Genomic DNA, 27,826 nt, shown 5'->3' on the forward strand with positions numbered 1-27,826 from the left:
ATATAACAATGTATTGTATTTTCTAATAATATAATATTATTATTTATTAAAAAAATATGCGATTCCATGTGTATTCTACACAATTAACTTTTAAATAATTTAAAAGAGTTTTCCTCATATAAACAAAGCGTGTTTCTAACAGATAAATGATAATTGAATGAGTTGTCGATCACGTTGCCGTCACGTGACTCGGGCCCTGCCAGTCAGCAGCAGCGGCAGCAGCAGCAGCAGAGTCTGCAGGCAGAGCAGCAGCAGCCGCGGAGGTAAGTCTTCCTCCTCCTCCACTCCTGCGCCGTCCTCTCGCTTATATCTCCCATGGCGGACGTTTCCTTCGTCCGTGAACCCGAACACCGACGAGCTTTAGCTGCGTTTTCTATTCGCGCCCGAATGTCGTGACGAGCAGTCGGTTATTATGCTAGCGATAGCCGGTTAGCGACGGGAAGACCTCGGCGGATGGACTGAAGCGGTCGCTGATGGTGCCCAGGCTAGTAGCCGCTCCTGCTACTACCTCTTTGTGGGTCCACTGTGTGATGGTGGCGTTTGTTCGCTCCACCGTCACCGTAACCACGCGAAAGAAAGACCCAAGACGACGAGAGGCAAGATTAATCCCCGACTATAGATGTGTTTTGATCCGAAAGCTCTCAAGAGTTCTGCCCGGAGACAACATCCAGGGTCCAACTAGCTGTTGCTAGTCTGTGCCTTTTCTTAACCCCTGACAGATATGTGTTTTTTACACTTATTCTTTAAACCCTTTCTCAAGTCTTGCACTGATGTTGTTCTTCATATTCTCTGCTTTTGTATTTTGCTAAAGTTATTCTCACCTGCCTCGTTGAAAAAGAGAGAAAATAATATGACTTCCTAAAATACTCTGTGGCAGAACCTGTACTTATTTATAAATCATCATATCAAGAATATACGATACATTAGGTCAGATATTAGTACAAGGGTTGGCAATAGGATTCCATCTGGGGCCACATTATAGACTGTGACTGCTGTGAGACCTTCAAGCCAAAAAGAATAAGGGTTGAATAAAAAAAGCTTCAATATGATTTGAAAACTTAAAATATAAAATAATAAATAGGCCATTTTAAAAGATTGCTGTTTTGATTGAAAAATGTATACTTTTACATTTATTTTTTTAAAAGGTCCTTATTACCACCACCACCACCACCACCACCACCAACAACAACAACAACAACAACAAAGTGGTTATGCAATGATATCATAAAAGTAAGCTTTATATGCCTATGTTACATTGATACATTGAAACATGATACATTTCATTTAGAAATATGAAATAAAAACAGCTTATTTTCAAAAGTATTACCCCAAAAAAGGACCAATAAGAGGGTTAAAAGAAGGAAAAAGGTAATCAAATTAAGATCTTGAATGAGTAAAATTATATAAAAAACATATCTTAAGCATTAGAAAGATGTATACGGTGATCAATTTTGTAGTTTAACTGTGACCTGTATTAGAAGATAAAGTGTCAAGCCACCCTGAAATCAGCCAACTGTTTTATGTTTATTCAGTATACACATTGTCGTGTGTACTCAAACATTTAAGAAAGCAATTTTGTGTCATAATACTTATTGTAATATACTTCTGTTTAAAAGGAGGCAAGTGATTTAAATTACCCAAAATGTGTTAGTTACACAGAGCAAACATGTATTCTTGTTATTGGCTTACTTATTTATCCTAATGATCAATATTTGTTTCGTTTCTCTAGCATTAGTCCTGAGGAGAATCCACTGAGGGAAGTTGACATCATGATGTTGACGGTGAAACTATTCCTCCTGAAGCAAGACAGCTGATGAAGAGGAGTCGTTGCTCCTCCTCTTTTCTTTGGAGCATATGAGGAGGAAACCAAAGCTTAAAATGACTCGCAAGATAATTGTTTAGCTGGGACTCCCATTTGTTCCAACTTTCTGAAGGACATATCAAAAAGGAGAGCGACGATTTTAAACTTCATGCCCATCAACCGGACAGTTTTTGTCAACATGTGTGCCTTTTGCTTGAAAGCGTCTTTCTGACACCCCCAAGCTATGCCAACCTATTGGATGGATATTTAAGAGAGGGAAAGGATTATGCACCCTTGTCACTTTGTCATTCCCGACATCCAACCACTAATCTCATTGCTCTAGTGGTCGCTTTAAGGGTACCTACCGTTTGTACCTGAAGGAACCCAGCCTTCCTCTAGGACAGTGTTCGATCCAAAGGGAAGGTTGAGGAGCCGCTGGAATGTTCGCTGCTGTAGAACATGGCCCGGTCCTGTGCAGCGACTCCAACATCCTGTGCCTGTCCTGGAAAGGTCGGGTACCGAAGAGCGAGAAGGAGAAGCCGGTGTGCAGGAAGCGCTACTACGAGGAGGGATGGCTGGCTACTGGGAACGGTCGAGGAGTCGTGGGGGTCACATTCACATCCAGCCACTGCAGACGGGACCGACCCACCCCGCAGAGGGTGAACTTTAACCTCAGAGGACACAACAGTGAGGTAGGTGGATTTATTTGTAGAATCCTCATAGTCCAGTAGAAAAAGCAGAGAAGAGCCTTTACTTTTTACTTTATATTTACTTCAGGTAACTTTGTTGATTTAGATGAAGGTATTGTAATATCAATATATTGGAAAATAAATGTTAAGGAGATGTCAGAATGCCAACAATCGGGGCCAATTTAGTTTAATAAGTTTTCAAATAAGTTGCAATTGTTTCGTTAAATGTAGTGATCGAAAGTTAGAATTGGTTGGCTGGGCGGCAAAGCGTCATAGGAACTGTAAGGTTGATTTCAGGTATTTGTTGGGAGGAATGATGCTCACTAGCAATATTGTGTTAAAGAATTCATTACATTTCGGTAGGACCGGTTTCTCGTGCTCGCCACTGTACATACCAACAGCTACTGTTTAATCGGCCATTAAACCTTGATGTCGATTTGACCCTAGCTGATGGCCGTCTTTGTATTGGAGTGCTAGAATATACTTGGATTGTTCAAATGTATCTGTTTTTGCAAGTCCTCGCTGGTGTTTAAAAAATCTTATTGAGCCAGCAGTGTATGCAGCTTTTGTTCTCTATCTCAGGGACAAGACTCTTTGCTTTTTCAACAAAGTAGCATACAAATAATATGATTCTTTATAAGTATTAACCAGATAAAGATGGAGAAATGGTGGCACAAGGTTGGGTGTCTGAACCACCTGTCATTCCAGTGAAGACCATGACAAATGTTGTCAGAAATGGAATGGTCTTGTGATTGTTTCATGGGAAATGGTGTTTTGAGTGTATTCGGCTCTCAAAAGAATGATTAAACTGACTTAAGTGAAGGTGCGGCATGTTGTAGTGTAAACTCAAATAACTAGGTACAAGGAAAATGTGTACAGTTGGTTCCATGACAACCAAATATGGTTGAGGTTCAAGGCTAGAGCTTCTTCACTCATATACACATATATTTACAGTATGTACTGCAGAGGATTATAAGGCGCCATCAGTGTCTACTTTCATACGTAAGGCGCACAGGATTGTTCTTGAGGTGGAAAAGAAAAAAACAAAAGAGCTTTTCCACCAACAAAAAAAGTTGTCTGTGCCTAGTATTGTTGCGGCGTGAGATGGTAGAAGTCGCACTAAAACATGCTCTTTTCACATTTTATTTATGATCAACCTATTGAAACATGGACCTTTTAATGCTCTTGAGAGTCCATTTTTAAAAAATGTTTAATCCCTTTTCCATTAAATTCAGGTTAGAATAAAAAATATCTACTGATGTCATACCAGGGGTTGAGTGGTTTAGCTTCTTCCAGCCTTTCACCATCAGCGACTCGTTTGAAAAAAGGAGGTTAAAACGCATCAAGCATTCGTTCCAGCTGTTGCTTTAAAACCTGCAGGTCATTCAATCTTGTTGAGGTCATTCCTCTAATGGATCACCGGCACAAACGGTCAAAATAATACTCCCTCAACGCCGTCAACGCACCAGCAAAGGTCCTCCCGTTTTCTTATTTAAACCATCATCTTTCAGTGTTCACATTTAGGAAAAAACCTGGTGGCGTTGCACACAGGTTGCATTTTCCTCAACGAGTTGTTGCTGGTCAGATGGAGCCGGGTGCTGTGTCAGCATTCCGCGAGGCGGCGGAGGGGAGAGTGGATGAATCCCCACAGAGAGGGTCTGGAGCACGGCAGAAATTATGTTATACTCGGCCCAATTGAATCTGCTCCAAGTTGAGAACGTTGCCTCTGGGGTTTATTGTGTGGATGCATTTGTTGGATGAGGATAATGGCTGAATAACGGGACGGAGGGTAACTTTATGTGCATCTCTTAATGCATTTTCTTTTTAATTTTACGTTCAAAACCCTGAGCTTACAAAACTTAACGGCTCTTTTGACGGAAGACTTTGGTTGTATGGCCGACAAGAATTTACGCATGATAAGAAATTGGTTTTCAATTGAAAAGCGCTCTACTTAAATTAATACATTAATATCTGTTAATATTGATACGTTTTTTCTTAAGCATTTCCATGAATTGATATGAATTCTTAATGTTGACTTGGAGTACCTCTGCGTATGGGTTTGTATTGGCAAAACATACCATGATACACAGGCAACAATATATTAATATACTATAGGAATATATATAGTTGCTTTAAAATAATTTAATTGCAGGAAAACTGTCATAGTATTCACACGATTGTGTTACATGCCTAATATCAACAGAATTCTATCGGATAAATACAAGAAATCAAGTGAGTATTGCTTGTTAAAATAAATGCAGTGCTGTTAAATATCATTACCTTAGAGTAAAAATAAACATTTATGTGTATCAATATTTTCTTACACCATTAATGTATTCTAGAGATGGTTTATTTTCTTTAAATTTTTTAAATAGTAATGATTTTACTATAATAAAATGGAAATGAAAAATTGTCTTGGTAAAGAATATTTTTACCGTTATTTTTTAGCAGTTCGTCTCATCACATTGATGCGTTAATGTTCACCTCGAATCCAGGGACAGCGGATCTCGCTTGTTTCCTTTTACTGTCATGCTTTCAGAAAAAATCACGTCTGCCATCCCAGTGACGTATGTCCTCTCACCCAAATGAGCTCAGCACTTATTGCTAACAAACTTTTCAGGTAGCCCCGCGAAGATCAATACTTCTATATGTCTTGACATTTTTCCGTTATTCTGGTTGATGTATGATCCAAATGTTTCTTAATCATTCAAATGTAAGTGAGTCTTTGGATGCATGTGTCGTTTGGACCGTGTCCAATATGTGCAATGTTAAGTGCTGTGTGACGTCTTCAGCAGGGGAAACGCAAAGGTGATTGGTTTTTTTGAAAGACCCTCATGTCTTTCAACTACCTAAATTAAGAAGTTTTCTTTTTTCAATCCATTTTAAGGTTTTGCCTGAGGTCAAGAAGTGTTTTTTGTGTTCTCCAAATGTGTTTTTAGTCAATTTCCCACTTTTTTCTAAAATGGAGTTCTAGTGTTAAATGGTGAAAATAGATAAATATGTAAATACTTCATCTATTTTCACCATTTATCATTTAGTTTTTCGAATTGTATCTAGGGTTTTCTTTTCTTTTATATGCATACAAACAATCAAACCTTACCCTCCCCCATTCCCACCGTTCAGTGCTTAAGAAAGGAAAATCAATATAGATGTATCTAATTGAACATGACGATAATAATAAATGCATGAGTTTCAAAAACATAATGGTGAATATAATGGATAATTTATCATAAAGATACATTTTGATTTTGTATGTTTATCTTGTGAAATGATGAAAATAAAAGGGATAAGAAATTAATTAAAAAGTAATAATAAAAAAAACAAGCACACAAACGCTCCATAGATTTTAACTTTTTGTTTTGGATATTTTGAAAGATTAATTATTTACTAAGGGTATCTGAGGTAGAGAATATATAGAGAATAGTTCTTTACATCTCCATTTTACTGCGATGGTTCTTCTCCTGTATAGTGAGTATTGAAAATCCATCTCATCCTGCACACTTACTTACCTCTCTGATGCTCTACAGCAATCCATGAATGATTCAGAACAGATTAATGTGTCTTTATTTTCTCTCCGCTGCACTCGGACTGTGTTTCTGGAGGCTGAACTGAGGAAGCGGCCTGTCACGAGAGGTCTAGTCCTTTTTTCACAAGAGCTGAACATCAAACGCCAGTTTGACAAGGACATGTTCAGTGCGAGCAGAAGTTTGGGATACATTGTCTGTCAGTATCTCATGATGAATGGAGTGCTAGTATTTTTAACTCTGCAGTTCTAATTTTAGGAGTTGAAGACGGTAGAATTTTCAAAGGATGTTGTAAAAATAGTCTGAAGTGCAGACATTAAAGCCTATGACAGTCTCTTAACTTCTTATAGGGAGAATTTGTAGTGGGAGAAGAACATGCATTGTTTTATTTTTTTCTTCTGTTTTATGTGTTTACAAGCTGAAGTTTTCATCTTGGCCAGAGATTTTGATCACATACTAAACCCAAAAATGTTTTTTAAATAAAAATATCCAAAGTTATTCATTGTAGTTTTCAAGATTATGTTGCAACTTAACATGCTTACATTGACAATATAAATATTTATTTTAACCCCTGGTTTAAATGGAGATAGCATGCTAAGCGACGTTCAGATGTTCTCCATATTTCTATTATCGTTTAACAAATCATATTGGGGTCTTATCCCCCTTTTTTTAATAAACACTATCCTTGGCTTGGTGAGGATCTGTCTCTCAAAAGGTAACACTCAAGAACTGGAGATTGTTTGTGGAATTAGTTGACCCAAAGTCCGGACACATATCTCCGGTGAGTAAATAACCTGTTTGATTGATAAATCATTTTGTCTGTTCTCATGTGGAATTTATTAATCATCGAAATATAAAAAAAAATGCCACTTTCAATTATATTCCAAGCAGTTACCGATGATTAGTCGGCGTTCACGGCCTAAGTTGACTCCCTGTGTCCGTAACTTTTTTCTTGTTCCATCTTTAAAGCCAACCTTCTATCTTGACCCTCTCTGGACTTTGAGCGCGGTGTCTGCTCTCATGTTGTCTTTGGGAAAGGATTAAGGATAGTGTGAACCTTGAACTGCATTAAAATGGTATCAGTTAATGTGATTAGCAGAAAGTGCTTTCCTCCGACTGCTGATCTTCTAGAGCTGGTGTTGCGTAACAGGTCTGTCTGTCTGAGGTGAACCCGTCTATCCTTGTGCAGGGTTGACATGCACCAGCAGGATTCTTAAGTACACTTTTGAGAATTGCATTCATGAATCCTAATTAAACAAGTTTTAAAATGCTTCACATAAACAACGTCAGCTCTTTTCTAAGAAGCGTCCTTGATGCATTGTTTGACCTCACCCCTATCATCCTTTTTATGTGATGCTTAATGAAATTATTATTTATAACAAAACCTTTCCTTTCCTTGAAAGTCTCTTAAACCAACGTATCGTATCTTCACACTTGTACTTCTGCTGTCCCTTGATTCGCTCTCGTCGCTTTGTGTTCATACAACCTTCCATTCCATTCCGAGAAAGATATTTGTGACTTTAAACAATAATAATTACTAAATGAATGTTTAAAAGTGTAATTATATCATAGAAATATCTAAGGGTTTGTATTGGAAAGAAACTAGCGATATCATCATGTATTGTGATACAGGGACAACGAGACGATAATAGAATATTTATTTGTAGTATTGTCCGAGTACTTGACTCTGATGTTGCCGAATTTACAGACCACATGACCACCCTTGATGAAGTTGTAACTGCTTTTATTTGTTTTGACAAAATATGTCCAAGCATCAACTTTGGAGTGGACTGTATCCTCTCATCCTCAGTCATGACTGGGATCTTGTGGGATTTCATTGTTCTTTTAGCTCTGGATTACTTGTATTGAACTATAAACCATAAAATGTCTATTGTAACACCAAATATTATTTGCAAGCCAAATATTTAAAAAAGTAAATTGACACAGAACTAGTGAAAATTCAATCAGTATTTTCTTACGCCCTTTCAAATAATGTTTTATTTCTTTGTAATACTAAGATTTTGATCGAAAAAAAAAAAAGTAAAATTAATTGTATTTTTTTTTTTCATTTTATTTTAAGGGATAAGGGAGGATAATAAGATGTAATGCCCTAAAACAAGGACATTAAACGATCCATTTGTGAAGCACAAGATAAATTAAATGTCGAAGAAATAATGAAACCTGGTCAGGGCTGGTCTGGTCTAGAGTCGAGCGGTGAAGCTGAAACCTGTTTTTTTACACGCGTGTCTAATCATCTGCTGATAATTCCCTCTAATTCAACGTTGTGTTTGGCCTCATGTATGCATGTGTCTCTCTGCTGCTGATCCATGTAATCCCCAAGTCTCCTGAGCCTTCTCATTCTTATCTCGCCCGGCTCCATGTGACGTCTGATCTCCCAGATCGATGTTTCTCAGCGAGGGGTGCTCATCTGTTCTGGGACGCTCACACTAATCTTCACGCCGGACTATATTTACACACACATTTGTCTCCATCTATCTATCTGTGTTTGTGCCGCACCCTTGGAAACCTCCTGGAAGTCCGTCGCTTCTGACTCACCCTCGCTCTAATTTCCTTAGTTACGACCACCTCGGTCAGAGTGACCCGACCGTGGTGCACGTAGAGCTCATTGTGCTCTCTGCCCTACAGCCTCGGAGCCATTGTATACGGGGGTGTGTGGGTGTAAGAACACTGTAAATTGGGCCTCATGACACCTTTGCTGAATGCACTCGGTTGACTTTGTGCTGCTGCATAATATTAACACAAGAGAAATCCCTCCATGTTCACCTTGAATAACTTCTGTTCGGTTTCTCCAGCACTGGCCATCGATCGCAGCATAAATGTCACTCGTCTGCACTGACATCATTTGATGTGACTTATTGAATTGTGATGAATAGGATAAGAGAAGAAGAAAGTACTTTCTGTGGCTTTTGAATCGTATCAAACAAGGGTTTCAGTTATTTTTCTTTCATTTTATCTTATTCCATCTGGATCTTTAACCACATGCACCATTGTTCGTCTTACTATTCTTATTTTTACTGGTATCTTCATCTCCAACAATTTGGGTTCAGCACAGTCTCTCTATGTGTCTAAACCATTTGTCCTCCCTAACCTCTTTCTACAAACTTGTATCCACATTTCCCCTTTACTTCTCGTCTTATTTACACCGATTGTTGCTTCTAATATATCAATGTTCAACAAGAGTGTACTGAAAAAACATTTTAATTAAAATCATTTGTTTATTCTTTTTCCTTTCAAAACATCAAATACATTTTTTTTTTTCGTAGTTCTTAGATAGAAGTGTGTTCAAAATCAAATGTAATTTTTCTTACAATATATTCATAGCTTTTGTTCATTTTGGTGTTGCAATCAAACCTCTGGCTGGTAGATGGCAGCAGTCATTACGCCCTCCACAATAAAAGGAGCAAAGAAATCCCCAGGATGACTGAGGACGGGAGGATACAGTCTGGTTTGGACATATTTTGTTTTCGGAACAAATTAAAGCAGTTACGACCTCGTCAAGAGTCATGTGGTCTGTAAATTCTTCAACACCAGAGTTAAGTACTTGACGATACTACAACTATATCCTTGTTCCTACAGTATTGCTTTATGTCACAAAATATCCTATCGTTGTCTCTGTATCTTGATACATATCGTATCGCCAGATTTTTGTCAATACACATCCATAGTCTCTGTACATCATTGCGGCTCTCACAACCTACCGATGCAGTTTCCTTTGGACTCTTGCAACCGACCCTTATGTTACAGTTCTCTCCACCCACGCCACCTCAGCTGCACTCTCTTAATTCCACACTGGGGATGAGTGACCCTTTATGGATCTTCATTCCTCTTCACTCATGCCTCCATCTCTTAATCTTCTCAATCTCACTATATCATTGACAAACGTAATATATGGCAACCACTTTCTACCCACTTTAGTTTATTGCTCAACCAGATCTTTTGGCTGAGTTTACCACCACCAAGGGGTTGAAGTCCTTTAGCCATAGCAAGTCGCTGGTTGAACAAAGTGTATATTTAGGATGTACGAGTCTGATTTTGATCTTATATTAAACACTGGCATGTCATATATAATGTGTATATATATATAAACAATAAAATTAATTGTCCTTCATATTAGGCCACGTAAAATAACTTGAGTATGACTCATGCTCTAGATCAAATCATCTCTATTTTTGTGCAGGAATGATATGATTGTTAAACTGTTTGTTACACCAAATATCTCCAAATTAACCTTATCATTGGACACATTTATTTCCCAAAGACCAAAAAAAATGTTCTATACTGCGAGTGTTCTAAGGGCCCGTCAAGCCAAAATTAATAAAGAAAACGATAAACATTTGCTTGAAAAGCAGGTCACTTCAACACTAACTTGTTTTATCTGAAGAAGTACTATATAAATATCATAATAGGGTTTATATCATTGCTCTGACACCACAAGGGCTGCAAAATTACAGGCAAAGTTGTGGCATCTGTTCCAGACTAACTGATCAAACTTGAGACTGACAGTACCCACCAGCCTGTAATTGACAGCTTGTACCGGTTGACCTGTATGGGTTCAAGTCGTAGATGTTGGTTTTATATAGTGATATTTCCCAGATCTCTGGAGCACAGCCCATCATTTTTAGTGATTAACATGCACTTAAACTAAAATAACTCCCTGATCCAACTGCTGAGCTTTTGCACTTGCACTCACAAGTGAAAGCTCTGCTAATACCTGGTTTGTGTTGTGTGTTGGAGCATGTTGGGCCAACGTGCTTCTCTCTGCTCCAGGCTTAGGATTATTCTTCTGGGAATAGGCTGAGTCACGCTCCCTGAAGTACAAACACGCCGGGATGGAGTGTGTCGAGGTTGACTTGCTTGAAATGGACAACGGTGACACGTGAAGTCCTTTCTTTTGTTATCTTATTGCTTATTTTATCACCATTACTCAACAAATCAACTATACTGAAGTGTACATTGCTTATTGTATTAGGTATTTAGCAAAGATTTGTCTGTAATCTAGGCCTGGGTATCGAACAGAGGTGTTATCTATAATATGGTGATTATATAGTGTTTTTTTTCACAATCACAATATTCTATCTGCATTCGACAGCACTGTTTTGATGTTTTTTTTCTCTCATAAACAAGTTGTAAAAGGTTATATACTTAAATAAAGTGTTTAAAACAAGATCAAGTCACTATATCCTCCGTAGCTTAAGGAACAATAAAATCCTGCGAGTTCCAAGTGATGACTGAGGACAAGAGGATACAGGTTTAAAGCTGATGCTTGGACATATTTTGGTTTTAGAAGAAATTAATATAAACCAGTGACAACTTCGTCAAGAGTCACGTGGTCTTTAAATTCTGTAACACTAGTCAAGTACTCGACAATACTACAAATGTATCCTTGTTAATACATTATTGCAATATGTTGTCATATATTGTGATGTGTATCATAGCACAAAATTCTTGCTCATACACACCATCGGAACCTATCAAAGATCAAGTTTTGATCACAAGTGGGTAAAACATGAAGATGGAAATACAAAGCATGTTTTTATACTCGGTACTTTGGTTGGTGCCACAAAATAGATCCCCAGCCCTAGTGTAGTCTCATTCAAACCAGCCTTGGCAGGTCTTCTGCTTTCACAGTTTGATGAACTTTGAATAGGTTATTTGTCCCAGCAACTTCAGTAATAAACCACTATAAAAACGTTATCTCCCCTGACACAAACACAGTCATCATTGTCTCAATTCAGAATACAGCAAACAACGCATTCTCCTGAAAGTAGAGCACAGGGTGCAACTCGGGTTCAGAATGGGAAAAGAATAATGAGCTATTTTGGTCTTTTGGATATTAGCAAGTCCTTTGATGCGTTTCAGAACTAGGTTAACACGTCTTTCCATCTGGAGCCTTTCCAGATTTAGCCCATTTTAGTCTTGGATTATTTTGCCTGCCTTGCCTAATTTATATTTAATGATCATTTTTAGGAAATGACTATGAATAATAAAGATTAATTTCAATATTTTCATAATGATTTGAAAACGGAAATGTTTGTATAACAGTTATTCTGTGCCTCTTAGGTGGTGCTGGTCCGGTGGAATGAACCTTTTCAGAAATTGGCGACTTGTGATACAGATGGAGGGATCTTTGTTTGGATCCAGTATGAAGGTCGCTGGTCAGTGGAGCTGGTTAACGACCGTGGGGCTCAGGTGAGAGAAACGGAACAGGATCACATAAAAACCTTTCACTACTGCAGTTTTATGACTCCTCATGGCTATAATAATTGTCCTGATATAAAAAATGTAACTAATTTAGATCAAAACAAAGTCAAAATATCACAAGAATATTAAGTATCAGGTAATTGAAAAAAAAAACACGACTGGAATAAAAAAGCATTATTATGACCTTAAATAATTCATCACATTACATTACAATTGTTCTTAGCTTGTTGTTTGACTTGAAACAAATATAAAACGTTGTTTTAAGTTGTGAAAAAGTTGTGTTCCTTCCTTCTCACTTCCTCTCAGTAAACCCATGGCATGTAAAAGAGAAGCTCTGAGGTTATGGAAGTACACCATGAATTTAGGATGGATTGGTTCTTATTTTCTGTCATTTATATAAAAAAAATCCCTCTGTCATGTTTAAAAAACTTAATAAAACAAATAAAAGATCAATAAAATAATCTGAGTGTTGCCAGAATATTGAACAGTTGAATTTCAAATGTTGAAACTTGGAATATATTGAAGTTTTTTTGTTTTTTAAGCATGTAATTGCTTTTATTTAAATATAGAATGTATATATTTTATAATATTTATTATACATACATACATACAAAAAAAACAAAAGCAACCTTTCAATATAGAAGTGATAGAATTTTTGCTGTACATAGTATTACCGTTTGATAGTATTTTGAAGTTAAACCTCCTGATACAAATGTTTGATTTAGAATCTATGGATGAAACGGACTTTGATTTCCTGTCCTGGATTTCATACGAGTGTATTTTGCGCAGGTGAGTGACTTCACCTGGTCCCACGACGGCACTCAGGCTCTCATCTCCTACCGTGATGGTTTTGTCCTGGTTGGATCCGTCAGCGGGCAGAGACACTGGTCCTCTGAGATCAACCTGGAGAGTCAAATAAGCTGTGGGATCTGGACCCCCGATGACCAGCAGGTAGGCTTACATGCTCTCATTAGTTGGTCATCTTTGATCGTGAGTTTGTATTCCTGAGTTACATAATGTCTCTCTTTGTTCAACCGTCTGCTACTAGGTGTTGTTTGGCACTGCAGATGGACAGGTGATCGTCATGGATTGCCACGGGCGAATGCTGGCCCACATTCTGCTGCATGAGTCAGATGGCATCGTGGGCATGTCCTGGAATTACCCCAGTTTCCTAGTGGAGGATAGCAGTGAGAGCGACACGGATTCAGACGACTATTCCCCGCGGCAAGGTATGATGCTTGTATCTAAACTTTGCACCTTTCGTATAGACGTCATGACACCTCCTGGATATAATAGTGTCAGACATCAACTTGTGTAATTTTACACTCTTGGCAAGTGCAGTTGATTATAAGTGGAAAGGTAATTCAAGGATTTGTTTTTCCTTTTTTCAGGAAAAACAAATAGACTTTTTTTTTTCTTAATAAATTACTTGACTGGGGCGCACGGTGGCGCAGTGGTTACTGATTCAGGCGAGGTCGCCTCACAGCTAGAAGGTTGCTGGTTCGCTTCCCGGCCGAGCCAATTTGTGACCTTTCTGTGTGGAGTTTGTATGTTCTCCCTGTGTTGCATGGGTTTACTCCGGGCACTCCAGTTTCCTCCCACAGTACAAAAACATACAGAGGTTGATTGAGAACTTGGGGAAGTATGTGCAAGTGTGTGTGTGTATGGTTGTCTGTCTTTGTGTGCCCTGCGACAGACTGGCCAGGGTGTCCCCTGCCTCTCGCCCAACTGGGATAGGCTCCGGTCTCCCTGCGACCCCGCTAAGGGATAATGCAGTAGAAATGAATGAATGAATTACTTGCATGAAAAACACAGGGTATATTAATGTGGGTTCGTCCTGTGGTAAATTATCAATGGCAGGTTTACACGTAGTTATTGTTGGTGTGGTACATAAAGTATTTGATATATGGTGGTGCAGGTCGGTCACCTTGACCTAAAGACAACACAAGGGTTTATATAAAGGGAGTCTAAGAAATTACTTTTGTGTAAATCATTTGAAAGTTTTCTGTTTGCAAACGAATCAGTAAATTGTACATGTAAGTCTCCGGTATATTTCGAGATAAGGTTGGATCTCGCGGGGTATAATAGTAATAAAACATTTTCAAACAAAAACCTCAGCGCAGCAGCATCCGTTGTTCATCTTTTTACGTGTATTTAATGTGTATTTGAGCGAATTTCTTGGCTTATGTTGCGTTCAAATATTGTAACAAATGGTCGTGGGAGGGTAAACAATAGAGGTAGGTAAACATTAACATGCGTTTCTCTCCTCAGTCCACAGTCAGAAACCTCTGCTGACCGTCAGCTTCACCTCCGGAGACATCAGTTTGATGAACAACTACGACGACCTCTCTCCCACGCTCATCCGCACCGGTCTCAAAGGTGTGTGATCCACCTGTCTTTAGTCATTTGTTCACCTCTCTATTAAGCCTTTGTGGATTCCAACGGTGCTCTAGGTTTATTTGATTAAGTGAAAAAATAACTTCTCTACATATACACAATATTAAACGTTGATTTTTTTTTGGCCTTAGGTTATTCTGTTTTTCTGTCATTTGATGCAAAGTCCTGGTTTGAGCTGGTGTGTATGGTTGAATTAAAAAGCAATTCATTGAAATGTGGATTCAATCATTTAAAATACAAATAATTTTAAATGATTGAATTTTTTTTAAACTCTTAGCCTTTTAAATTCAATAATTAAATATTGGTTTAATGGGCCCGACAGACGATACCAAAAGGGTACTTACCTACTTCATCAAGACTGAATGTAAAGGTTATGGAATAAAAAAAGAATTCAAATATTGCATTTATGATTTATTGGAATATCTATTTGGAAATGAACGAATGAATGAATGAATGAATGCTTTATTCAGAACATGTCCAGATGCATAAGAGAATAAACTTAAGACAAACAAACAAAACCAATGACCAATACTTCCATTGGATGGACTTCTGTCACAGCTGTTTACCACTAACTTGTGCTTTTCCAAAACTCTTTATAACAAGGGCTTCATAATGATTTTCTATTTCCCTCCCTCGGTTCTGTAGATGTTGTGGTCCAGTGGTGCTCACAAGGGGACCTCCTCTCTGTGGCAGGAATGGAGAGAACCCCACTCTCCCCTGACCCAACATGTCCATCTGCGGCCAAGAACGTCATAGTAAAATTCTACAATGTTCGCGGTGAAAACATCTACACTCTGGAAACACCAGCACAGGTAAGATGCAGATCCCGGGCGTACATATCATAGTTCACTCTCTGCTGCCTTGCTGTCACGTAGATTTTCAATTTTGCACATGGTACTACATTTAGAAATATATTGTAGCAAACATGATCAGATAAACTTCAACATAACCGATGAACTTAGTGGCAGGACTGTATCACCACATCCTCCTTACTTTTGGTGCCAACAAAACTTAACTCCCATGATGCCCTTGAACACACTGCTCTAAGTACTGACGGCTGACTGGTCGCTACAATACTGTATTTAAGTTCTAAGTCTATGTTGCTATTGCAAAATGATCAACAGCTGTGATGGGCTGGGCAGCAAAGCATTATGGGAGCTGTTCAGGTCATTGTTACTGAGAGGGTTGTTGAGAGGAATGGCACCTCGTATGCAATGTTGAGTTTGCAAGTATAAATAAAAGTTTAATTTAAGAGAAAGATTAAATTGTCAGTACTTCACAGAGTTCAGATCAACCCCCATGATAAATAAGGGACCACTGTATTTAACTGTATTAAAAACTGTGCATGTTGTTCTTTTTTTTTTTTTGTTCTTTAGTTGTTCTTCTAATTATATCAACCTTTTCTTTCCCGGCAGCGTCCTATCAACACACTCTGCTGGGGTCATCGGGACTCTCGGCTGTTCCTGGCTTGTGGTCCGGCGCTGTACGTGGTGCGAGTCGAGCATCGCATCGCCAGCCTTCAACTCCTCTGCCAGCAGGGAATCGCCACAGCAGTCAAGGAGGAGAAAGATGTTGCCAAGCTCACCATGCCTTCACGCCTGTGTACTTATGTTACTGCCGCTTTTATTCCCACCATCAAGGTACTCCAAACTGTTGCTTCCTTTGATGGATTTTTTTATTGACGTACCTTTGGTTCTCCAGCCACCCATCCCAGACCCCAACAACATGCGGGAGTTTGTGAGCTACCCAACGGCCGGCAACGAGCGTCTGCATTGCACCATGAAACGCACAGAGGATAACCCGGAGGTGGGGAGTCCGTGCTATACTTTATACTTGGAGTACCTCGGTGGACTGGTGCCAATCCTCAAAGGGCGAAGGATAAGTAAACTACGGCCCGAATTTGTCATCATGGACCCAAAGACAGAAGGAAAGACAGGTGAGAGGGTCAGCCAGGGTAACGATATATTTACTACATGTGCCACAGAGGTTGAAGTCGATTTTTCACTTATTTAGCTTTATAATTCAACAAAGCCACCTTTCAGACCCATTAACTTTATTTCGGACTAAATATTAATGCATAGTTCCGACATTTTTCCTTATACCATGTGTTCTGTAGCGATACTGCCACCTAGTGTCTCATTTCATTGTAACTCATTACATGTTTGTGTCAAATAACATATTATACATATATGAAATTACATTTAGTTCATTTATTTTCACTAAAGAAAAACTGCTTAATGATTTGTTTTGCTCTTGATTAATGCTTTAATTTTTGGGGGGATGTTTAGGATAAATAAAAAACATGGAAGTTATGCTGATAAAGTTTGAGGAAAATAAGCATATTTTAATGATTCATACAAGAAAGAGATTTGAGTATATTAAGTCCTTTTTGAATGTGAACAATTTGAAAGCATAATTTAAAAAGAATTTATGAGGATGAGTATAATAATTAAATTTGCCAGCTACTTTAATGATGTTCTTTATAATGTACGTCACTGCGTCAGCTATTAATAATTGAATTATTAGTTTCACACTATCATGATATCTAGACTGTCAGAAGTTTTCCTTTTTAAATCGTACATTTTACGTTACGAAGATGTTTCTCATGCTTTATCCCTGCAGTTGACAATCCTTTACATTTAATTTGCCCGCTCTGGCCAAGTGTGTAAGCTCTGAATGACGGTTTATGATTTGCACAGAGCAGACGGGACAATTGTTAATTAAACTCTGCTTAATGGTGGTTTTAATGGCCCTGGGCTGAACATAAATCGACCCGCTCCATGATAAATGAAGCCAGCCGTGAAATTCACATTTTAAAGTCCTTCGAAAATGGACTTGCACAACTCCTACTTCTCTGGGAAGGACAAGGTTGGCTCAAATCAAAGAAGATAAATGCTCATGTTGATATCCGACCTTTAGAGATACAAGTATTGAAGCCAAGCAAAGTAACCCAGAATTTCAAATCCCCAAACTGGTGTTGAAGGAAAGGAATTTGTTGGAAATAATGAAGAGATTGAGTAAAAAATAATTTCAAATTTAGACTCGTACTACCTGTTACAGGAGTTTGGTAATTATACTTTTCATTTGGCCTCAAACTCTGACTGTTAAACGATTCCAACCACTTGTGTGATCATTACAGTAAAGCCTTTACACGTGTCGATGTTTTACATAAAAACAATCCATAATAACATTTCTGAAATTAAACTTCTTATCCAACAAACAATACATTTTGTCTTAAAATAAATAAACAAGATACAGTACAAGTACTTGGGTCAAATACTTGAATATTTGACTCAAGTAAGGATGAGTTGGTTTGGTACATACTTGAGGGAGAAATTGGAAATGTGAAGAAAACTAGTTTTTCCTAAAATTTCGATTTTTTTTTTTAACTTTCTCCACAGATGAGATCTACAGCAACAGTTTGATATCGTCCATGATTGACAGCTGTAACTGCTCCGACTCCAGTGACATTGAGCTCAGTGACGACTGGGTTGGCAAGAAGTCCCCAAAGATTTCCAGGGGGAGCAAGTCCCCCAAACTTCCCAGGTAATTTGAATTAATTTATTTTTAACCGAACAAAATATTTGTTTATTAGTTATTGTTGATGATATGATATTGATGTTTTTTAATTATCTTATTATTAAAATGTGTAATTCTTTGTTAACATGTTATCATTATGATTGTTGTCCTTTTTTGTTTATCATAACAGTACATTTGTAGTTCTGACCTATAATTTGACAATTCTCTTGAACACAATTGTAACAGGGGTTGACATGCTTTATAAAAATCTGTGCATTGAAATAAATAATAACGGACAATCGTCCTTGAACAATGATTAAAACCAAGCTCATTAATTCTCTCAGTAAAATTTGCAGCCATATTTCCACAATTTTACATTTTCCATTTGACCCTTTTTTCATAAAAATCTAAATCAAGCAAATCCTTTACAAGTAATGTGAATGCAGGGTTAATAATGCTAGTATTAAGATTTTTTTTTTTTTAATCCTGCAGAATTATTTCAATATCATTCTTCAAGAATAATCTTGAACAAATAATATATTTATTTTGACAAATATTGTGGTTTGAAACATACATAAGACATTTTCCATTGGGCTTAGCTTGTGTTCTGGAATTCACTTCATGCCTAAACTTTCTTTTCTCTATTTGCTATATTCTCTGTAGAGACTTAGTTTGTCCCTTTACCAACAGAATCAACATTGATCCCAGAAAATCGCCTAAATTGTCTCGAGCTACCCAGGAGATATCACGGTCGCCACGGTTACCCATACGGAAGCCTTCCATCGGATCACCAAGTCTAGCGAGGAGAGAGTTTCCATTGGATGACATCAACCAGGTAAACAATGTCTTATGAGCCCAAATGACCTCACGTGGACGACCCTTCTAACAAGTCGTGTGTGTGTGTGATTGTTTTCTTTCAGCAAAACTATCTTGCTCAAGTTACATCAAATATTTGGGGAACTAAATTCAAGATTGTGGGCCTCGCTGCTTTTTTGCCAACGAATCTTGGAGCAGGTAACGTTCAACCTTTCCAAAACATCACCCTTTCCTTCCTCTCACTTCTTTAATTTTCAATTTTGTCTTTCTTTCAGTCATCTACAAGACAAGTCTCCTCCACCTGCAGCCGAGGCAGATGACCATTTATTTGCCAGAGGTACGAAAGATCTCCATGGAATACATCAACCTGCCAGTCTTCAGCCCAAACGTCTTCAGCGAAGACGAAGACGACCTGCCGGTCACGGGTCCTGCTGGCGGGGCAGAGGACAACCCTCCTTGCACCGTCAACATCCCTATCGCCCCCATCCATAGCCCCGCTCAAGCCATGTCTCCTGCACAAAGCATTGGTCTGGTCCAGTCCCTCCTAGCCAACCAAAATGTCCAGCTGGATGTTCTGACTAATCCTACCACCACGTCCTCCGGCGCTGCTGCTGCTGCAGCTGCCGCCGCTGCTGCAGCTGCAGGCTCAGACCAAAACCAAGATGCTATGCTGACGGCCCAGTACTCTGTCCCAACCAGATACTCCAGTCCTGGCCAGGTGATCTTTGGAGGGCTCGAAATGGGTCGCCTTATGGGGGGTTCTTCACATCACCCTTCACAGCAGCAGCAGCAGCAGCAGCAGCAGCAACAATCAAGCCAGCAGCAGCAGCACCATCAACAGCAGCTGCAGCAACACCATCAACAGCAGCAGCTGCAACACCATCAACAATTACAACACCATCAGCAACAGCTACAGCATCAGCAACAGCTACAGCATCAGCAACAGATACAGCATCAACAACAGCTACAGCATCAGCAACAGATACAGCATCAGCAACAGATACAGCATCACCAACTTCAGCAGCAACAGATCATGCAGCAACAACACCTGCATCAACAGCATCTTCAGCAGCAGCTCCAGCACATGCAGCAGCAGCAGCTGCAGCAGCACATCCAGCAGCAGCAGCAACAACAACACATCCAGCAGCAGCAGCAACAACAACAACACATCCAGCAGCAACAACAGCAACAGCAACAGCAGCTGCAACAACAAATGCATCAACAGCTACAACAGCAACAGATGCATCACCAACAGCAGACACAGCACCAACTTCAGCAACAGATCCAAATCCCCGTCCCTTCCGTCTTATCGGGGCAGTCCAGTGCGTCCATGCATCAGCTACAGCAGGGGGCGCTACAGATCCAGATCCCCCACCCTCCTGCTGATCTCGTCGTCGAAAGAGGAATGGCTGGTGAGCACGATCACTTGCTTAAGGTCAAGACGACTCGCTTGGCTCCACAGCTGGCCGAGGGAGACACTGTGGTCTTCAGTGCGCCGATGGAGCTCAGCAAGATGAACCCTCCTCCACCGTACCCTGGAACTGTGGCGGCTGCTGTGGCTGCAGCAGCGGCTGTATCTGCCGCAAATGCAGCGTCTAATGGTGCATCTGGAATATCAGGGGGCACCTGTGGCACCCCACCCCCAACCGACCTTTGCATGAAGAAAGGAGAGTTCCCACCGTACCCCTCAGGTCAGCAGCAGGCTCCCACTCCACTGGGCTACGAAAGGATCACTACCTTTGATAGCAGCGGGAATGTGGAGGAGGTTTGCCGTCCGCGAACTCGTCTCGTCTGCAATCAGAATGTCTACACTCTCCAGGGACCTGGCAGCTCCGCCACTCTCAGGGTCACTTCGTCATCATCCTCAGCAGAGGGCAAGAAGGTCCAGCTGCCCTACACTTCCGCCACACTGAACAGACTCACGGCACCCCGATATTCTATACCGAGCGGGGACCCTCCCCCGTATCCAGATTCGGCAAACCAGAACAGCAGAAATCCAAGCCAGAGGATCGACAGCAGTCTGATCCATGCCACGCTCAGGAGGAACAGTCGAGAAGCTGCTCCTAAAGTTCCTCAGATGCTGGAGCCGCCTCGCCCGCTTCCTCCCAAAGCTAAAAACAGTGGAGCTCTTGCAGCCTCCTACCAGCAGAGGACAGCCTTATACACCTGCAGTCAGTGTAGCAGTGGGTCTGGAGTCGGAGGGTCTGCCCTTGGGAGCGCTAACGGAATCGCAGGGGGGACAATAATCCGACAGGATTTCCCTCCAGCCAATGGAGCACCTCACAGTACAGTTATCATCCACTCCAACAGTGGGACGGCTCTGTCCTCTCAGTCTTCTTACAGCCTGATGAGCTCACTCGAAGGTTCCGCTGGACCAGGAGGAGGGAATGGCAGGGACCGGGTTGAATATGTGAATTCAGCTTTTTCTGAGGATGAAACGCTGAATCAGTCATTAAGGCATTTGGCGCTGGGAGGGAATGACTCGTCTGGACTGGTGGTGAAGCGTCCGCCTCCGTACCAGTGGGACCCATCTTCCACGGAGGAGGTCTGGGTCCCTCAGGAAAGGACAGCAACACTCAACACGGGTCCACCACCTTTGCCACACAAACCCCCACCCCTTATCTTGAGTCCTGCACAGCACTTGGACGTCTCCAGACTTCCTTTCGTACTTTCTCCCAAATCTCCGACTAGCCCAAGCGCGACCTCCTTTCAGACAGCGGCGGGTTCCGGGTACCAAATTTCTCTCCAGTACCCCCCAGTGTCGGCCTATCCAGGAGCCCAGCTCCAAGCCATTCCTAGTTCACCGCGCCCTTGCTCGTCTCCCAAGGAGATGGTAGCACCTGTTCCCTTTTCCCAGCAGGAGACGACTATCGTTTTGCCTCCTGGTTACCACGCTAATCTGGCTAGCCTAGCCTGCTGCCCTCTACCTCCCATGTATCCTGGAGGGAATTCTTGTGCTGGGGGGACCATACCTCAGATTGCTCTTCACACACCCTGGGGTACATATAACTCCTGCCCACCCGTATCTACTCCCGCAGTGCCACTACCACCTAAAGCCTCTCGGATGGCAGAAGAAAAGAAGGTCCTTTCTGCTCCGCCTCCCCCGCCACCTCCTCCTCCCCCACCGCCTCCACCACCAGCAGAGCCTCAGAACCATGCCGGACTACAGGAGAACATGGCTGAAGCTGGGGATGGCTACCAGGAGGTCCTGTCTCTGACCGAAAGCCCTGTGCCGCAGCGCTCGGAAAAGTTCAGCAAGAAGAATCGTAAGCGAGTGGACAGTCGAGCGGAGGAGGCCAACTCTCTGTCTGAAGGGAGCCGGTCCAAGAAAGAGGGCAGAGCTCTGGGAGATTTTAACTCTCTGATTTCTAGCCCTCGCCTGGGAGGAAGAGACAAGAAGAAGCTGAAAGGGCAGAAAGAGCAGCAGTTGAAGGCGAAGAAGCTCAGCAAGGCTACGGCAAATAGCGAGTTCCAAGACAGTTCGGAAAGTGAACCAGAGCTCTTCATCAGTGGCGACGAACTTCTGAATCAGTGTCAGAGCAGCAAGAAGGGTTGGAAGAGCAAGAGGAACCTCAGGGCTGCTTGTGACCTCGATGAGATCAAGTGCCGGAAAGCTAACGAGAAGGAAGACCGGGGTCTGGGCAGCCAGGGATTCGTGTACGTGATGGCCAACAAACAGCCGTTGTGGAACGAGGCCACGCAGGTGTATCAGCTGGACTTTGGTGGACGCGTCACTCAAGAGTCTGCAAAGAACTTTCAAATTGAACTGGAAGGCAGACAGGTAAGAGAGCATCCCATTCAGATCGTAACTAGAGAAGCACTAAAGCAGTACATTCACTTGCCTTTCTGAAAACTGTGTACAAACCATCCTTACTTACTTACTTACTTACTTACTTACTTACTTACAAAGGGGTTGGTTGTTTTTATAGATTCAATTCTATGGTCCATTTGATCTCTCGGCCCTTAAGGGCCACCTTAATTCCAAATGGGCTGTACAAGTAGAAGACGCAATTTCAAAACATTAAAAATATAAATAAAACGTAATACCACCTCTTTATTTTACCCATATTCCAGAATGTGAAAAATGTGTTCCGATTATTTTAATTTCTCTTTTGCTCAAAGACAGATTTTGCAGGGAAACTTAAAATCCTTAATTAACATAAATCAATAAACTATAAAATGGTATTACTCCGCATAGTCGGGGGTCCTCCCAAAAGAACCTCCACCGTGTCAAGGTTATCAGTCACACAGCAGAACAAATTGTGGCTTTTCATCTGCTGCACCTTATGGTCTGAAACATGTGCTAATGTTCTTGATAAATCCAGCCAACAAAACTGCCTTATTTTAAACTAACTTTTTGTTTTTTCTAGGTGATGCAATTTGGCCGGATCGATGGCAACGCATACATCCTGGACTTTCAATATCCGTTCTCTGCTGTGCAGGCCTTCGCAGTGGCTTTGGCAAACGTCACTCAACGCCTCAAATGAGACGCCCGATCTCACTTTCCCCTGAGTTATATCTGGGATTTAATGCAATTTGTTCAAGGGGCACAATTGATTTTGTTTTGTAACGGAGGTACGGAGGACTGGTGAGCCCTGGTCGGTTAGAGAGAGCGACGCCAGGACGCTGCACTACACATTGCTGCAACTTGAGTTGGTGCAATAACATTGGCTGCATTTTCGCAGAAGCCCTCAGAGAACCTCCGGGTTGTGGCTGGAAGAGCCTCGCATGTAGAGCCAGAGAGTGTCTTTGGCCGTCACCATGCAAAATAAATGCTGCTTCGCTAGAAGAGAGAGGATCAGTCGGTCAAGAGAGGCAGCGGTAATACTTGAAATCACACTCTGGAGATGAAAGTTGTCCGTTTCTAGAGCACAGGTACTACTGGGCACTCGAATCCACAGCTGTATACATCAGTAACTTTCTTATACAGATTTTGCTATCAGGATTTTACTACATGACGAGGAGAGTAGTTTTTCTTTTCATGTTCCAATCATGCAACCCTGCTGGTGATCGTTACAGGCGAGGTGTTCTGAGGGAAGAACGCTACGTTCACATTACCAGGCTCGCAAAACTTGAGTCATCTGCTTACATAAGAGACACAATCACTGTAGCTTCTGCCATGAGACGCAGCTACACTCCAAGTCGGGTGGCTCACCTACTCACCATGGAAGTATATCAGTGACATCAGAATATTTAATATTTAAACTTAACATGTTGAACCTTTTAATCTTTTTTAAATTGAATTTTCTTTTTTTATCAAAGCAATGAATTTTTTTTAATTTTTTTATGATTCATTTTGATAATTTCTATATTGAAAGGTTGAATTTGTTTGTTAAATTATTCTCTAAATTAATGCATTTTTTAGACGTATAGTTCGATATTCTAATTCCAATTATTAAAAAAAAAAGGAATTCTAAATTATATTTAATTTTCAAGACTGAATTAAAAAATATTGAATTTATAGAATGTATTTCTGAAATGTTAAAAGTTAGTATCAATATGATTTATTTAACAAAAGTATTCCAATATCTATCATTCAATTTCTTTACAAAAACTCAAATAAATTCAACCTTTCAATTAAAACATTATTGAATTCAATCAATTATTTTAAACATTTTAAATGCTGATAAAACAACATTTAGATTATAGATTTAAAGTAAAAAATATTATATTTAACCATTTGATATTCTCATGGCACTGAAAAGGTTCCATAGATTAGTCAGCTTTTAAAACTATATCACAATAAACGGAGACATTCAAACAGCATCTTTAGAAATGTAGGATTAAATAAAGGTTCTTATGAATGTTCTTTAAGAATGGAAACCAAATCAATAACGCATCTAAAACTAAACTGGTAATGTGAATGTAGCCTAACATGACTTTTATCGTTGTCTTTTACCGTTGCTTTAGCTTATAATTTCTAACACCCTCGCGTTTTTTCTTTTTTACAATAAAACTGCTCTATTTTGGAGGCGACTCCAAGCAGGGTGTGCTGAATAGCTTTGACGGACAAATCCTGTGTTACAATTGGTGACAAAGACACACAAAACGAGGCCATGGGTTCAACAACCTCAACATTGTTTTGTCACCTTCAGTCACTTCTGTGAAGTGAGTGAGTCATTCAGGGGCCTGACCCTCGACGTAAAGACCGCCCCAAATATCTAAGCGAGGACATGTTTGTTAATCTCTCCTATGCCATTTCATGTCGATCCAAGTACATATCAGTCGTATGTATTCGTTGTAAAAGACAGACGTGTCTCCAGTCTTTCCTGAGAGTAATTCCAGATGTGAAGCCAAGCTGGAGGTCTGCTATTCAAAACCAGTCATGGTGTTGTTGAAGGCAATTTACCAATGAAGGATGTCTAGACTGAGCTAATGATGAGATTCAACCAATATCTAACCCAACAACACAAGAATGGAATACACTAACCATAGTGTGTAACCATCCTTGCCCGTCACAGTTTCTGTTCCGTCAATTCCAGGAGATGACATCAGAGGGTTATAGTTGTTATCTTTTGTAATCTGCGTCAAAAACAAAGTAATGAAGTTAAATCCAGACCATGTCATCTGAAGGATTGAACTATGGCAGGTGTCTATCAAACCCCGGGGGCCAAAAAGTTTCAAATCTACTTTATATTTGTAAAATGAATTGAATGCTGATTTTAAAGTAGCTCCAATGCATGTTGAAATTGTGAACAATTTCATATGGAAAAACTGATGTGTATTTGTGCTGTTAGAAAATATCCTAAATGCTCAAATTAACGTACCCCAAAATGTTAATATTATATTTAACACGTTGGCCCCTGTACATTTTATATTTGGACATCTCTAAATCAAGAGATTTTGGGAACACTGGATTAAGAATATCTCCTGAATAAGCGAGAATTCCTAGTGATGGCTTCAACGGTCTCGGCATTAAGAAACAATTTCTTCGATCTAAGAGAAGATACGTTAAAACGGCTCATTAATAGTTTAGAGTAATGCTCTCTTTGTCGTCGGTACAGGTGGAACTACCTTCTAGAAAACTAAAGAGTGTAATGATGAAAAGAAAATTAGAAGAAGAGCCTTATTTCTTGTTATCGTAATATTCGTAATTGTGAGCCAGACATCCCCTTAAAAATGAACCAGTGTTGCCTACATCTCTAATAGGGTGGTCCTAAACTTTTGGCCCTGGCTAGATGACATTCACAACGGTGAATTTAACATCATCACTTGATGATATATCGCGTTTTGTCAAATTTGAACACAGGAGAAATGTATCTTTTCGATTCAAACGTTGCACCAGTTGGTCTCTAAAATAAGAGATTAAATGTGTGATATTGCATCACATTGAGTTGCATGTCTGCCCAACGTGGCGATGGGCAGTTGAAAACAAGTCTACTGATGAAATGAAAATAATAGAAAGACATGAGCATGGCGTGAAACCATCTTTTTTTTTTTGTTAGTTGTGCAATATTATGTTAAGGGACGAAACCCTTGTCATCACTTTTGACCATCGTTTAATGCTGTTCTTTTAGCATCTTCATCGCTGGTCTGTGTACCTTTTTTATTTATGAGATTATTTCCAAATCGAGTATCTATACAAACTGTATATTGTGCATTTTTCAAATGTTTTTTTTTTCGTGTTTCTTATTTGTTGCAAGTGTAGCCCGAATTTGTAAATGTGGGGGCGGGAGGGGCTTCAGGGATGGAAAGGGTTAAATCTCTGTTTTGTGAAGTTTGCATTGAATGATGAAGATGTGAATGAGTTAAGTGCCCTATAAATTGTAGTTGGTAGAAAAGTTGTGTAGTGTGTAAATGTCAGGTCACGATGTGTGTGTATTCAGTCTACCGACCCACCCCCCCCTACGCCCCCCGATCCCCCTTAGTGTTAACCCATTGCAACCGTGCGTGGTCGATGCATTTTATGCAGCCACGCAGTTCCTGTCACCTCAGGATTCAATCACCAGATTCTGAGACAGTACGTTGTAGATATTGCAGGGTTTGGGTTTTCTTTAGAAAAGACATGTGCTTTGTATTTGTAGATGTAGACATATTGACGAAAACAGCTGGAGAAAAAAAAACAACAATTTGGTGACTGAACGTTTATAGTGAATGGATAGTAAGGCATGCCATGTAAATTATTTTATAACTGTATATGTCACGCATCTTTTGAATAAAATTTTGTTTCAGACCACTTTTCTTGACTTTCATTTCAGTTACATTTGGAATTTGTCAAATCTATCTGTCGTCTCTTTGTCTGATTCCCTTTATTATTGATTTATCAAAATGTATTTTGACAACAGAAGATACAATATGCAAACTTCTATGGAAGTGTAGCGGTTGCATTAAGAGATTTAACTGTTGTTATTTATTTTTTTAAACCATTAAAACATTTTTTTTTATTATATTTATAATTTTTTATTTTAATAACATTTTAATAATGCATTGAAAGGTTTAACTTTTTTTAAATTATAATATACATGAAAAATGTATATTTTATTTAATTCTTTTAATGGATCATTTTTTATTACACAGGATTTGATATATAAACAATTTCCCCAAGGAGACCTCCAGAGGGATCAATAAAGTGTATCTATCTATACTCATTTATATATATACTTTATATATATATATATATATATATTATATGCTTATTCCAAACATTTAAAATTATAATTTCTATATCCAATATTTATTACTATCTATCACAACTTTTAATATAAAATTTAAATAGATTCTAAAACGATATTAAAGAAGTTGAATAGGATTTAGAAATTATAATTTTAAATGTTTGGAATAATCAGCTCAAACCCGTGTCACAAAATTAATTCCTTTAAAAATATATTTTTAAAGTTTAAATATAAATACATTCAAGC

General features: G+C 39.7%; 1 protein-coding gene across 2 annotated transcripts; it reads left to right on the forward strand.

The window, feature by feature from the left end:
• Positions 1 to 1,733: 1,733 nt before the first annotated feature.
• tulp4a (TUB like protein 4a) lies at positions 1,734 to 27,146 on the forward strand. 2 transcript variants are annotated; one of them, XM_087804996.1, is made up of 13 exons: positions 1,734 to 2,493; positions 12,096 to 12,224; positions 13,026 to 13,187; positions 13,285 to 13,465; positions 14,508 to 14,615; positions 15,279 to 15,445; positions 16,049 to 16,273; positions 16,335 to 16,569; positions 18,035 to 18,179; positions 18,816 to 18,987; positions 19,073 to 19,166; positions 19,244 to 22,749; positions 23,339 to 27,146. In XM_087804996.1, the coding sequence occupies exons 1-13, from the start codon at positions 2,242 to 2,244 to the stop codon at positions 23,453 to 23,455; spliced, it is 5,493 nt and encodes a 1,830-aa protein (XP_087661122.1). In that variant the 5' UTR covers positions 1,734 to 2,241; the 3' UTR covers positions 23,456 to 27,146. The 2 variants fall into 2 exon arrangements, with proteins under 2 accessions (XP_087661122.1, XP_087661123.1); XM_087804997.1 differs by having other exon boundaries at positions 18,843 to 18,987.
• The last annotated feature ends 680 nt before the right edge of the window (positions 27,147 to 27,826 follow it).

This window comes from Callionymus lyra, chromosome 13 (assembly GCF_982586985.1).
Source record: "Callionymus lyra chromosome 13, fCalLyr1.hap1.1, whole genome shotgun sequence".
Classification (NCBI taxonomy): domain Eukaryota; kingdom Metazoa; phylum Chordata; class Actinopteri; order Syngnathiformes; family Callionymidae; genus Callionymus; species Callionymus lyra.

Coding starts and splice junctions, on each gene's coding strand:
- tulp4a (XM_087804996.1), top strand. CDS start 2,242: ATGTTCGCTGCTGTAGAACATGGCCCGGTCCTGTGCAGCGACTCCAAC. Junction 13,466..14,507: donor CGACTATTCCCCGCGGCAAG/GTATGATGCTTG, acceptor TTCTCTCCTCAG/TCCACAGTCAGAAACCTCTG. Junction 15,446..16,048: donor CTCTGGAAACACCAGCACAG/GTAAGATGCAGA, acceptor CTTTCCCGGCAG/CGTCCTATCAACACACTCTG.